The 14,559-nt window shown below is 37.1% G+C and overlaps 1 protein-coding gene across 1 annotated transcript; it reads left to right on the top strand.

Annotated features, from left to right (window-relative positions):
• Positions 1-33: 33 nt before the first annotated feature.
• LOC121375197 (dynein assembly factor 6, axonemal-like) lies at positions 34-9,892 on the top strand. Its single transcript, XM_041502494.1, has 7 exons — positions 34-151; positions 3,846-3,949; positions 4,761-4,851; positions 5,437-5,536; positions 6,485-6,581; positions 7,776-7,861; positions 8,254-9,892. Exons 2-7 carry the CDS (start codon positions 3,866-3,868, stop codon positions 8,378-8,380), a joined length of 585 nt encoding a protein of 194 aa, XP_041358428.1. The 5' UTR covers positions 34-151; positions 3,846-3,865; the 3' UTR covers positions 8,381-9,892.
• Positions 9,893-14,559: the final 4,667 nt, after the last annotated feature.

Here is a 14,559-nt window from a genome sequence, read left to right on the forward strand (position 1 = left end):
CGGAACATCTCGGTAATCAAACCGCAAAGACTTCCGGAATCCAAAGACGCAAACGATGTCAACATGCCAAAACGTGCTTCTTGTTGTAATATTTTAGTATCAAAATAAAGACATTTTTGCCATTAGTATTTTTATCCTATCGCTATTAGAAGTGAGTATGTACACAACTATGACAAAATTATTTATGTAAAAGAGCAAAACAATATGTATGTGCAAATTATATGGGTATCATATCTGATTTCGATATCGATGTAAAATCGTATTAAGTAATCATGTAGTCTGAAAGGGTGTAGAACGTGTGGTTCTTTCTACGCCCGGATATTGTTACATACCCTATATATAGCTGATATTCAAAACTTGCGGCACCATGTTTCAATCTAGTTCATCAAGATAAACCTCGCGTGCAAGGGGTACCAGACGTTTCTCCCCCCAGTCAATTCGTCCCCAGGTCAGTTCGCCCCCACGTGCATAACCAGTTCGCCCCCAGTCAGTTCGGGTCATGTTCCTGGCCTGGAAAGTCATGACATTTTTTATATTGGTCATGGAACGGCCTGAGTGTAATAAAGTTCTGTTCTGATATATCCATACGTGTTTGTTCTGTGTTGAATATGAATGCCAGGCTAGGCAGGTCAGGTCATAGGGTTTTACGTGCACATTTAGAACAAGCTGTTGTAGCACACGCCTGTCACAATCACAAGAGCGGCTCCTCCGTCCATGACAGGCCAGGCTAGGCTGGTCGTACGCACTTTTATGGCCATTATCACGTGTTAACCTGTTAACTGTAACCAGTCACAGTGTTTTTAGAAGATGATCATCTTTTTTGATGTTCATGGTTACTAATTAGTGGCCAAAAGAACCCCCGCAATAATCCCTCAGTTAGAATAATGCTCACCAGAAGAGGCCATATCGAATTGCTGTTCAAAGCCCTCTTAGGTGTTAGCCGAATATGCATAATCGGCATCAAGGTTATGTTGCTGATTAACCATTGTTTTATTTCTTTCTTCTTAAAACAGATCATATCTGGCAGGAATGGATGTTTTAATAAATGGTGATGATGTGGTTTGTGAATTTGGGAAAAAATGTCGGTGTCTACACTTATTCAGCACCCTACATTTAATTACATCTGAAACAAAATATAACCCCGTATTACAATTCTCATGATTCATGATCAGTCCAAATTGTGGAAGGACAACAACCCCTCCCCTCTAAGAAAAGAAACACACACAAACACACTTTAACATCCTCTAAAGAAACAGTACAATAATTGTTTAAAAGTAACAACTAATTGAGGGCGAACTGACAAATATTTGGGAGCGAACAGGCAAACAGTTGGGGGCGAATCATCTTGGGGGCAAACTGGGGGCGAACTGCCTGGGGGGCGAAACGTCATGGACTCATACGCCTTGAGACATAAAAATTAGTCATACGTTTTAGGACATAAAAATTAGTCTTGGTTGTTATTTTAATTTTGTGTGTGTTTTTTTATATAAAGATACTCTTTTAAACTCTGAAATTCTTAAGTTATAGTGAATACTAATAATTAGCATATCAGTGTGTTTGAAAGGCGTATGAGTCCGGTGTTTAGAACGTCACCATGCGTGTCGGCTGAAATTGTCTGCCAGCGTAATTGTCTGCTAGAAAGTGGCTGCTAGAATCCGCATGGTAAAGTCAGACTTTTTTCCTTTAATTCAAAGTGAAGATCGTTTCAAAGTAAGTATTTCTTGGTCTCAGTGAGCTTGAAATAGATCACAATATACGATTAGGGTGGGGAAATGTGATGGTAATCGTTATTTTGACCGCAATTTCGTTCAGAGCAAAATTCCTCGGAATCGTTGTCCAGAAACTACTAATGGTGGAATGGCTAGGCCAGGTAAACCTTGCTGTTGTGCTTGCACGCGAGGTTTATCTTGGTGAACTAGGTTCAACCAAAATAGTGCAACAAATGGACACACAAACCAAAAATGTATAACTTACTGTACAATTTTTTAATCACAGGATTTTCTTTAAACACATTCAGATGCATTAATAATGTTCAAACAAAAGATTTTTAATAGCAAGTTTGTATTGGAATTTTGCCAGCATTCTTAAAACGGAAACATCATGTATCCAGTGTATGGTTATTGTAAGGCGATTCAAAGTGACGTCATTGGAATACTGACGTCATTCAAACTCAAAATTAGCTATATTATTACAATGCTTCGCCACATTAAAATAAAAACTGGTCTACTAATCTTGACCCCTGTCAAATTTCTATAACAAGTGGACAACGTTGTTTACAGTTTGGTATGTTGTTATTTTTCATAATTTGGGATAAAATATTAATTTTAAGTTTCAAAAGATGAAAGAAATAAAAAGTACCTTTTGTCAAATATATCATATCAAAAAATTACCATTGGATATGTTTCATTTACTGTGTACGAAGCCAAAACAAGGGTGCGAAAAGTTACTGTTGTCGACCTTAAATCCCGATTAAGTACATGCATCATTATTAACAAAATAAATCTTTCAACAGAAAAATAAAACATTTCCCTGCCATTTTAAATTTGCTAAACAGAGGGAAGCAACTCGCCCTACACATTAAGAAAAATATTGACTTAATGTGTGCCTTGCACTAAGTAATCATGAAATCAAAAATTTAGTAAACCAGGGCATACTTGCCAACCCTACCGCTTCACGTGGTAGGCTACCGATTTCTTTTCTGTCCTACTGCCTACCGCATTTCAAAGCTTTCCTACCACTTTCAACAGAACAAAAAGTTAAAAGAAAAGAAAATTTAAGCTTTAAATTGCGTTTGGTTTAAATGTTAAATAATGTTTAATCCAGCTTATTTCAGTAGGCCTAACTACTAGACAGCACTCCGGCTAGTGAGTCATGAATAGGTCTAGAGTATGCTGCGTTGTCACGGTAACCTGGTTCCCTCAGTTTCTGCTTGCGGCCTCGGGTGGGAAACTTTATATTCACAACTAAAAGCGGCGTTTTGGTTGGCTGCACATAAACTATTGACCAATCGAAACACAAGAAACATATCACTCTCGGCACCTCTTGTAAACCCTCCCCCCCCCCCCCCCCCCCCACAAGCCCTGGCAGTGCACCTACCACTTTTTATTCTGAAATGTTGGCAAGTATGCCAGGGTGACCAACCTAATGAAAACAAAAAGGAATTTTCTGATATTTTTATTTTTATGTGCGTGAACGCCCCTTTTTAAATCAGTAATTTAAAGCATGCGAAAATGACATTTTTATATAATAATAATAATTTATAAAAAATAATAATTTAAACAGCTCAAAAAATTCCATGTTTGACATATATTTGCAAAGTAAGAACAACCAAAGAGATACATAATAATATAGATTTGTATTATTTATTGGAATGTTATGTATTGAATAGTAAAAGTATAAATCAATCCACGTAAGTGGCAGATTTTTTCTTCTTCCTTTTTAGGCAACGGTTTAGTCTTTAAGGTTTAAAGTCTAATAAAACATGCTAAATATATTCATCAGTGTAAATTAAGTTACTATACCTAGTGCTCCAATTATCAGCATTAAACAAATGTATGCCTTGTCTCTTGTAAATAAGTATATGATTATTTATATTTAAATGAGAACCACCCCCTTAAAAAAAGACACACACACATACACCAAACATTATCATCAATAACAACAACAACAACAAAATCCCACACTTTATTAGGAAATATTGTATTACAGTTTAAGACTCCCACCTACAGATTAGTAATAAAGTGACAAACAAACTTGGGATCAATGTTAGTTTTGTGTAGTTGACAGTTGATGATTATGTATGTATACATAATATGAAGATCATTCCTGATATTTTTTTTTTAAAGATTTTATCTGACTACTGAAGATGGAGTTTGGACTTATGAATGTGACTGCTCTTGCAAATCTTCTGAAAACCAAGGATGATGACTCCGACAGTGATGATGATCAGGTGTTGAAATTATTCTTTGAGAGGATTTCTTTCAGGAATGTATTGTATTAAGTTAACTAAGTTGCAAGAGAACATGTAAGGGTTGTTTCAGATTTGGTCACTTCTGGGTGGAAGGAGTCATCATAATTGTTATTTGATACCTAGTGTGTCTGCCAAATCGTTTCATGGTTCAATTACTTTCAATGATCTGGGTGGTGGGTGTATTAAAAATTTAGTCCTCCCCACACCCTGTGATAAAATCTTAAACAGCCATAATGTTTTTTGGGGACCAGAATTATTAGCTCTGTTAAATACTTGTTTGTTAATAAAATAATTTAAAAGGTCTGTATTAATCTTTTTGTAATTGCAAATTTATTAATTCAAAATCTCTAAGGGTCCTTTACATTAGATAAGATTTTTATGCAGTATTTTACGAAAACATGTATGTATATTGCTACAAAAATATTCATGTGTCATGTGAACATCAACTGGCCTCATTGCAGATACTTTACCTTTGATGGGAAAATTGGTGACATATTAATTTTATTAAGAGACATGTGATATATTAACATTCATGTGATAAGAAAGTTGAGTGACCCATTTTTATACAGTCTGGTGTTTATTTTAAACATTAGTTTGTTGTAATGAAATTAACTTGAATACTGTTCAGACAAAACATAATATTGGTAATAGTTCACGAATGGGTCTGGATGGTGAGCACTGAAGTCAAGATATCACAAGTGGTATAGTTGCATATTAATTAAGTATCAAAACCCTAATTATTTGAACCAATAACTCAGAATGCTTATAATAATTTATTTATGATTTTTAGCCTTGCAGAACTCTCGGTAAGATGGGGCCAGGTGATATTGCACCAACAAAAAAGTCAGCTGATGATGATAAAGGGAAAGACTCATTGACCGGTAATTAGAGAGGTTGGACGCGAATAACCTATGATATTCAAACAGATAGTCAGTATTATAATGGTCGTGTAGGTCAAGGTCACAGTGACACACTAACTTAAAAACCTTTAATTATCATTGGTAAGCCATTAAAAGTAGTTGGTAAATTATGCTTTCTTAGGCATAAATATTCCACGATTGCAGAGTTGTATACGTTAAAATTCAAGACTATCACCTTACTAAAAATATGACATCACAGGTTATTCCCGTGGACCCTTCATATATTTTATATAGCTTTAATGTTACAAAACTTTGGCACAAATTACAAATTCAGCAAGCATAAGATTGTTTTCTTGCAGAATAGAAATAGATATTTTAATGATTGAGACATACTTTACCATATATACAGTTTTCTTCCCAATATCACTTCTTAAACCATAAGTGTACATATTGTACAAATCGTTAGCAGTTAATATACATGATGTTTTTCCGAATACAATTCTGAGATTCCGAAGAAAAAGTAAAGTAAATATCAATCTGCTGTATGTTAATTGATGAAAATACAAATATAACAACATGCTTAATCAATAAATAATGTTATTACAGACAAGAAGAAGTTACCAAGGAGCAAGGCCATCTGGGAGGAGGAAGAAGTTCCTGAAGGTGCAGAGTATGATGCTGTGTACGACCCCAGACCACAGCCAGAGTGAGTTTGAATGTTCTGATTGTTTGAAAATCTGTAACCACAGCCAGAGTGAGTTTGAATATTCTGATTGTTTGAAAATCTGTAACCACAGCCAGAGTGAGTTTGAATATTCTGATGGTTTGAAAATCTGTAACCACAGCCAGAGTGAGTTTGAATATTCTGATTGTTTGAAAATCTGTAACCACGATTGTTTGAAAATCTGTAACCACAGCCAGAGTCGGTTGAACTATTCTGATTGTTTGAAAATCTATAAGCAAAGTCAGAGTTGGTGGAAATATTTTGATTCCTGTTGCAGAATCTGTAACCACAGTCAGAGTTGAACTATTCTGGCTCCTGTTTCAGAATTTCTAACAACAGCCAGAGTGAGGTTAAATATTCTGATTATTGTTTGAAAATCTCTAACCACAGCAAGAGTGAGGTTAAATAATTCTGATTGTTCAGACCTTCGGTTTATTGAGGAGGTTCACCATTACTCCTCTAAAACTAGTTCAAGGAGAGTAATTTTTAATTAGTATGGTATCAGTATGGTAATGTCTTAAATGGCTCCCCATAATCTGAGTTAGGGAAGCAACTAACCACTCCCTCAGTATTTTTCATGGTGATGCCAGATTGTGTTTTCAAAATCGCTAACCACAGCCAGAGTGAATTGAAATATTCAGATTGCTTTTTATGAAGTGCATACAAAATACCTTAGGATACATCACTTAGACACATAAACATCTAATAATTACTAACAGTACTATTAGATACATAGCTATTTTAACAATTAGATATTTCACTTTTGATAGCTTACAGCAGTAAAGAAATCAAACTGAATATGTAATCTTAAATGATTCACCAAAATCAGTTGCTTTTAAATTTGTTGTGAAAATGTAGTAAAGCCACGTTCATGATGTGGCATGTAACGATGTTATTGTCATGACTTTGAAGTGTGCTTATCTCTTTCAGATATGAAATTATCTATAAACAGGCAGTGACTTCAGAAGACATGTTTCTACAAATGGGAAATAAGACACCATCCTCTGCTAGTTGTGAAGATATGATTGTAAGATCATTATTTGTATATGACCCCCAACATCCAAATCAAAATCCATTAGAATACAAGTGATCACTTAAAATATAAAACATATTCAATCTTCCTCAAGTCAGCTATAAACGTTAAGGAACTAAGAGCTTACTTGGTAGAACCTACTGACATACAGTGAAACCTGTCTAAACCGGATCATGCTGGGGACCTTATATTAATCCTATTTAGACAGGATCCGGTGTTTAGAGGGTCACGTTTTACAATTTAGAACATTTGGGATCATGAAATGTGGCCGGTTTTGACAGGACTCTGGTTTGTTCAGGGTCCGGTTCAGACAGGTGTCACTGTAGATCACTTGGGCTTAATTCACAAAGCTCTCTTGAAAAACATCACATTGTCCTTGCGAGTGTTTTTGCATCATATTGCAACATCATAAAGTTGAATTAGGCCCCATGTCAGAATAATGTCAAATATGGGTGGATGCAGTTGTTTTTTTCTAGGGAGAGAGTGCATCACTCAAAAGTGCATATTCGTTATTAATGGAGGGTGTGCAATGTTTAAAAGGGGCACCTACAGTATTCAAACATACACTAGCATTTATTTTATGTATCCAGGATTGTATAGGGCATTTTTATTAAACCCATTGTTGTGGCATCCCCAGCACCAGACCGGCCTCAGTGGCGTAGTGGTTAGGCCATTGGTCTACAGGCTGGTAGGTACTGGGTTTGGATCCCAGTCGAGGCATGGGATTTTTAATCCAGATACCGACTCCAAACCCTGAGTGAGTGCTCCGACCAGTGATCCATAACTGGTTCAACAAAGGCTATGGTTTGTGCTATCCTGCCTGTGGGAAGTGCAAATAAAAGATCCCTTGCTGCTAATCGGAAAGGGTAGCCCATGTAATGGTGACAGTGGGTTTCCTCTCAAAATCTGTGTGGTCCTTAACCATATGTCTAACGCCATATAACCGTAAATAAAATGTGTTGAGTGCGTTGTTAAATAAAACATTTCTTTCTTTCCCCAGCACCATTCCTCTGAATTTGCACCTGTCATAATTCTGTCAGTGACATGAGTAACACCAAGGCAGATGAAACTTTCTGGTTTTCATTTCAACTACAATCTTGCGAATTTGAGCTCTTTACATATTTGTTCCTGTTTATTACATATGATGCACCTAGCCGTTTTTCATTACAACTCCTGTTGCACTTCCAGGTAAAGATCCAGCTTCCAGGTGCTAAGATGTCTGATGTCCAGCTCGATGTAAAACCAAAATTTCTTGATTGCAGAACATCAAAAGTGTGAGTTTCTGTCAGCATACAAATTGATTTGAAATATACACTGTGTGCATGCCCCTCTCAGCTAATGCATGCCACCCTAAGAAGTCTTGCAAACATTTGCAAATTTTTTTTAATGATTGAATGGATTTTTAAACTATAATTCAATTAACTGAACATTACTACCAACACTTGAATAACAAGTGAAGATATGACAGCTATATAGGTAGTTGAATAAAGTAGTTCTGGGGACAAATTAGGGTAATTTTTGTTTGTAGTTTTTGGTAGTTACTGTGTAATCTATTTGTTAAAGTTACACAACCAAAAATGTGCTTTCCTCTGTACTGTAAACACTAATGCACAAGATACAGTGGAGTGTAATTCATGTGTTTATTGTTGTTTGTATTTTGTTGCAGAAGACTGGGTCTCCACCTGCCACATCCTGTGGATGACAAAAAAGGCAAAGCACAATGGGATGGTCGAACTGAAATCTTGTCTGTCACACTTCGGATAGTGCGAGAGTTTGACTTCCTTAATTTCTAGTCATCAGGAGAGCATGGGACCTTGATTCCTGACTAGAAGTTACCGCACTCAACATGTGATGTAAAATGTTTGATCACAATCAGTATTACAGCAAACATCCAGATGGACGTAAAATCTTTCAACATGAGATATATTGGGTTTAAATACATCACGGAGACTTATTTAAAATCTCATTTCATGTCCATAGGCAAAGTCATCACATTTTATTTTAAACTCATTTTTTTTCCAAAAACAAATTGTTATAAATCAATTGTACAATTTGGTACATCTATCTTGTAGATATTAACAGATTTTTATCTGAACTGTGAAAAGAGGTACTATTGGTCATTGACCAAGTTGTTGATATTGTTGTTCAAGATAATTCCATAAAATTGCCTGCCCAGTTCCTTCCGGTTTGTCTAGTGCATGGACAAAAAAGGAAGCGCACATTGATTTATTAATCATTGGCTATTGGATGTTAAATATATGGTTATTTTTGACAGTGATAGAGAGGAAACCTACTACATTTTTTCATTAGTAGCAAGGGATCTTTTACATGCACCATCCCACAGACAGAATAGTACATACCACAGCCTTTGATATACCAGTCGTGGTGCACTCTAGTGCATGAAGTCATTTTGGTCTCAAAATAAAAGAACATAGAATGACCAACAGTGTGGGGATTGATGTTTATACTCTGGTTCATCTTACAATGATTTACAGTCACAGTTATTAAATTGGAGGGCAGAAGTTGTGTAGTGGTCTTCGCAGTGTGTAATTTTTTGTAACAATTTTTTAACAAAAATAAGACTTGTTCCACATTGTCAATATCAGTTAATTACCAAAATGTATTCCTTTAATAATTACAATTATATTGTGTCATTTTTAAATATACTGAATTCCACTGAAAACACACAACCCAATTTGCAATTGTGACTGCTGTTGCTATAAAACACACAATAACTGTAAAGCTTGTATACAAGTTTTGGGTTAATTATTGCCTACCAGAATACATCCATTTATACAAGATCAGTTAAATGTATTCTTTTTTCTTCTCGTATTCTTTTTATCACTACAAATCTGACTGATGCAGTTTCAATGGAGTTCAGTAAAAAAGTTTCACGGCAGTATTTTGCAGTCGGGATATTTTAGTGAAACAAATCATTACTAGTAGCATGGGTATGTCTGAGTATGTTATTTGACCTATGTTAGTTTAAACATTCATTTTGAGAACAATGATGTAGTGTGTTTATTGAAATACAGGGTTTATCATCTTGTATGCCAAAAACAAAAGAGAGCAATTTCTTTGAGTTGTGATCATAAAAAAAACTAAACATTCCACACTTTTTTCATACACCTAAAAATATGTGATATTATATACATGTTGATGAAAGACAATGGTTCAATGATTTAGTTCTTGAAGATTTGTCACAAGTTTATCATTTACATTCCATTCCAATCTAATTAAAATTAGCTCCACTATTACATGTGGATCTAACACCAGCCAGTTGGAGCTCATGTCCACCAATCAAAACCTTACTTGCAGAATCATGCCAGTGATTTAAAAATAATTTGAAAACATTCCGAATTATCCTGAGGGTATACGACATGTTTCGTGTGAATTACGAATGCCTTAAAACATGTTTTATTTTATAAAATAAATAATTTGTAATGTAAAACTGAAGACTGATTTAGTTGAGGTTTTTTTATAAATAAATAAATAATTTTTAATGTAAAATTGAAGACTGATAACCTATCCCGTACGTATTGGTATGGTTCGCTGTACTGCAGCCACTTAAATAGACTCGCCCGATATTTTTAGAATTTGTATGCTCCCAAATAACGTTATAAAAGGCGAAGTGTGATTGGTCAATATTTAGACGAAATGTTACCTGGACATTGGAAACTATGCAGTGTTGTTAGCAATCCAATTAAAATTAGTTCTACTGGTCTAAATAAGGCATTCGTAATTCACATGAAACATATCGTATACCCTTCGGAATATTTTCAAATTATTTTCAAATCACTGGCATGATTCTGCAAGTAAGGTTTTGATTGGTGGACATGAGCTCCCAACTGGCTGGTGTTAGATCCACATGTAATAGTGGAGCTAATTTTAATTAGATTGATTCCATTCCGTCCACTTGGGTATTTTGTTATATTATGTACATGTATGTTCACTTGCATTTTGTATTTCATTTGAGGATTTAAAACAAAATATATATATTTATTTTAAAATAAATTATTCAATATAAAACAAGCTGTTATGTTGGGTTTTTTGTTACATTGGTAATGTGGTTTATTTATTACCTAATAATCGTTTAAAAACATTTTTCCATTATGTTCTGTGGATCACATTACCAACACCGATTCTCATTAAATCAACAACATATACTCTTCAAAAAAAGAAACGCAAAAGGGTACAAATGGGTTATAACTCCGATTTTATGTTTCCTACCGGTTCATGCTTTGTGAATATAAGGTCATTGCATGTCCCAAACACATTCCCACGGTTACATTCGATAAAACGCAGCTACTGTACAATAAAGTTCCAAAATGTGAATATTCGCAAAAACGCAGCCACATGCAAACCATGTCACCACTGCACGTGCGTTGTCTGCACGTGCAACATGAACACCGACAGTATAAAAGTGCAGGGTGTTCGCTTGCTTGGCCTCTGTATCTGGCCGACAGTTGACAATTCAGGACATGCCACGTCTCAGTGAACCGCAGAGAAACAATGCCATCGGCCGACTAGACGCAGGCGAATCCAGAACGGCCGTTGCCAGGGCATTCCATGTGTCCCCAAGCACCATCTCCAGACTGTGGGACCGTTACCAGCAACATGGATCAACACGTGACCTCCCTAGATCCGGTCGACCACGGGTCACTACCCCCGGGCAGGACCGCTACATCCGGGTACGCCACCTTCGGGAACGATTGACTACTGCCACCTCCACAGCCGCAACAATACCAGGTTTGCGTAGGATATCCGACCAGACCGTACGGAACCGCCTACGTGAGGTAGGAATTCGTGCCAGACGTCCAGTTCGAGGTGTCATCTTAACACCACAACACCGTCGACTCCGACTGCAGTGGTGCCAGATTCATCGACAATGGCCTCAACTGCGATGGAGACAGGTGTGGTTCAGTGACGAGTCCCGATTTCTGCTCCGACGTCATGATGGAAGATGTCGCGTGTATAGGCGTCGTGGTGAACGTTATGCGGCAAACTGCGTGCAGGAAGTGGACAGATTCGGCGGGGGTAGTGTCATGGTGTGGGCAGCCATCTCACACACTGGCAGAACTGACCTGGTCCACGTGCAGGGCAACCTGAATGCACAGGGCTACATTGACCAGATCCTCCGGCCACACATCGTTCCAGTTATGGCCAACGCCAACGCAGTGTTCCAACATGACAACGCCAGGCCTCACACAGCACGTCTCACAACGGCTTTCCTACAGAACAACAACATTAATGTCCTTCCTTGGCCATCGATATCACCGGATTTGAACCCAATTGAGCATCTATGGGACGAGTTGGACCGACGCCTCCGACAGCGACAACCACAGCCCCAGACCCTGCCCGAGCTGGCATCAGCCTTGCAGGCCGAGTGGGCCACCATCCCCCGGGACGTCATCCGTACTCTGGTTGCTTCAATGGGCAGGCGGTGCCAGGCAGTTGTCAACACACGCGGAGGCCACACCCGGTATTGACTCCAGATGACCTTGACCTTGGTGGTGTGTCCTATCACTTACTCACAATGGACTAGAGTGAATTGTGAACAATCCTGCAACATTTGGTAATTATCGGACTCGCCATTCAATAATTAAATCAATTCTCCAAATGTTACGACAATGTGGTTTTGCGTTTCTTCTTTTGAAGAGTATATATGCAGCCAGACTTATTCCCTTATAATGTAAGATTGCCTGACAGGACCATGCTCCACACTTGCTGTCAGTTGAGTTATTTTAGTATTACCAGAGTTTTGGGGTATGTGGAATGTAGTGCAGTCATTTTTTTTGTGGGGTTATAGGTTACCCCAGGAAGACCACCTTTTATGTGGGTAAAATTCGGCATATGTGGCTTAGTCTGAGTCGAGGTGTGCACTCATTTGGAGTTGGAGTTCACCAGGTACTTGAATGATTCATCTCCAAATGAGGTGAGACACCAAGACTGTAATTGCATTACATCCAGTATACCACCGAAGCAGGTTGTAGTACCGGGGATAAGGACTAAGTCACGTGATCTGTATAGTGGTTTATTAAACTATGTGTTACAAACTAGTTGCTATATTAAAAAGTTCTCTTCAATTCTTCCTGGCCTATGTCGCCCATGGGCGAGTCTCATGTATTCACCACGGTCTATGTGTGGGTGTGTTCCATCCCGGTTCTATGTGGGGGTCCTGTGTGTATATACCGTCTGTAAGTGTGCTTTTTGTGTTGTCGGGCGGTGAACGCTTTATATATACACGATTGCCATTTTTCCCACGCAGAACAGATTTAAGGATTATATCCATCATCCATATATCATAATTCCAACTTCATTTCTCATCGGGCTGTCGATAAGAATAGTATCACAATTTTCTTAATGGATTCTTTAAATTAGGCATACATTAAAGGGGTAGTGGGGAATCTTATCCAGTGGCAGATCCAGAAAATCCATTTGGGGGGGGGGGGGGGGGGGGGGGGGGGGGGGGGGGGGGGCAATGACAACAAACGCCCGAAGAATTCCTCGGATTCTCCAGGGTAAAAAATATAATTAAAATAGAACTGTACTTTTTTTTTTAGATCCGCCACGGTTATCCATATCTCAGCAAAATGAATTATGTACAGTGTAAAGGCTGAGTTTTTTGTTATGTTAATTTAAGTTCACCCACCAATAGCTGATGTATGAGAGGATCCTTCATTAATTTTCTTACACACGCGTTGGTGAGAACACATTGCGTTATTTTTTTATAACACATAGTTGTTTGCATATGTACGTGTGACATATGACTGGCTGCTCCTAGGTGATGACCAGGTCACCAATGCCATACGTCCAATAAAAAAAAAACCCAGCACGATTACACTGTGACGTATAGTTAATCTGGCAATCATGTGTCTGTGACGCATAAGGCAGCTACAAGTGCAAAGGGTTGTAAATAACTTTCAGTCGATAAAGATGTTAAAATTTGCTTTAAACCTGGTTTTTGAGGATATGTAAGAACTTGAATAATAGCCTACATTCGTGTCCGTTAGATACCATTTATCTCACAACTCATTTAAAAACGAATCAAACTCACTTTCGCTCATTAGATACATTTTAGAATAATGAGTTGTGAGATAAATGGTATCTTAACGGCCACTCATGTATTATTCTTTATATTATATTATTACCAGCAAGGTCATAAAATAAATCTTAGAAGTTTATTTTTGTTATAACTGTGGTATTTCCATTAGGCCCTATCCTAAAAATATATTATGTTTTTTTTTGTTTTTTTTAACCCATTTCAAACACCCATTATGAAAAAACAATTGATGAAAATCTATTATTTAATTTACAATGGTCTAACCATAATGATAATGGGAGACGGCATACGGCCATGTGAGATATATTATTTCCCTTGTGTGTGGCGCATTTTCCTATACTGTTTCTCTGTCGCTATATTATTGTATTGCGGTAGCGAACTTTTGTAGCGAACTTTTTTGACCGGAAGTTATCGATTGGTAAAACAAAAAAGCTTGTCAAGGGAGACAACTCTTTATTACTTTTGTACATTTATCAGTTTTATTTGGAGCACCAGCTTAAATGTTTCGACATTGTCCCAATACCAATAATGAGCTGTTTAATGGTATATCGTACAAATAAATATAAAGAGACCTTGTATATGAACATAACGTACTGTAATTGTTATATATTTATCGTAAAATTTATTTAACAAGTTTATTAATTAATTTCTTTGATATCAAATAAAATGACTATTTCCCCTTTTTATATTGTTTTGAAAACCCCCCAGTCCAATACGTCTTGCTTACTAGCAATAAAGCATACATGTTGTTTGTTTTAATGTGTAACCTTTGGTTGTTTTGTATTCCTGCTTTGTTTTTTGTTTTTGTTGATTAGGGGTTTTTTTGGTGTGTTTATGTCGGGGGGTGGGACTCACCTTCTGCATCTTGTATCTGTTAAACTTTTCGTTACATATTTTTGTTGTTGAAAT

Source organism: Gigantopelta aegis, chromosome 6, assembly GCF_016097555.1.
Source record: "Gigantopelta aegis isolate Gae_Host chromosome 6, Gae_host_genome, whole genome shotgun sequence".
NCBI classification, from domain to species: domain Eukaryota; kingdom Metazoa; phylum Mollusca; class Gastropoda; order Neomphalida; family Peltospiridae; genus Gigantopelta; species Gigantopelta aegis.

Bases quoted from the DNA above. Each gene is read 5' to 3' on its own strand.
- LOC121375197 (XM_041502494.1), top strand. From the start codon at position 3,866: ATGGAGTTTGGACTTATGAATGTGACTGCTCTTGCAAATCTTCTGAAA. The intron at 3,950-4,760 runs GTGTTGAAATTA...TATGATTTTTAG, and splicing joins CCGACAGTGATGATGATCAG to CCTTGCAGAACTCTCGGTAA. The intron at 5,537-6,484 runs GTGAGTTTGAAT...TATCTCTTTCAG, and splicing joins GACCCCAGACCACAGCCAGA to ATATGAAATTATCTATAAAC.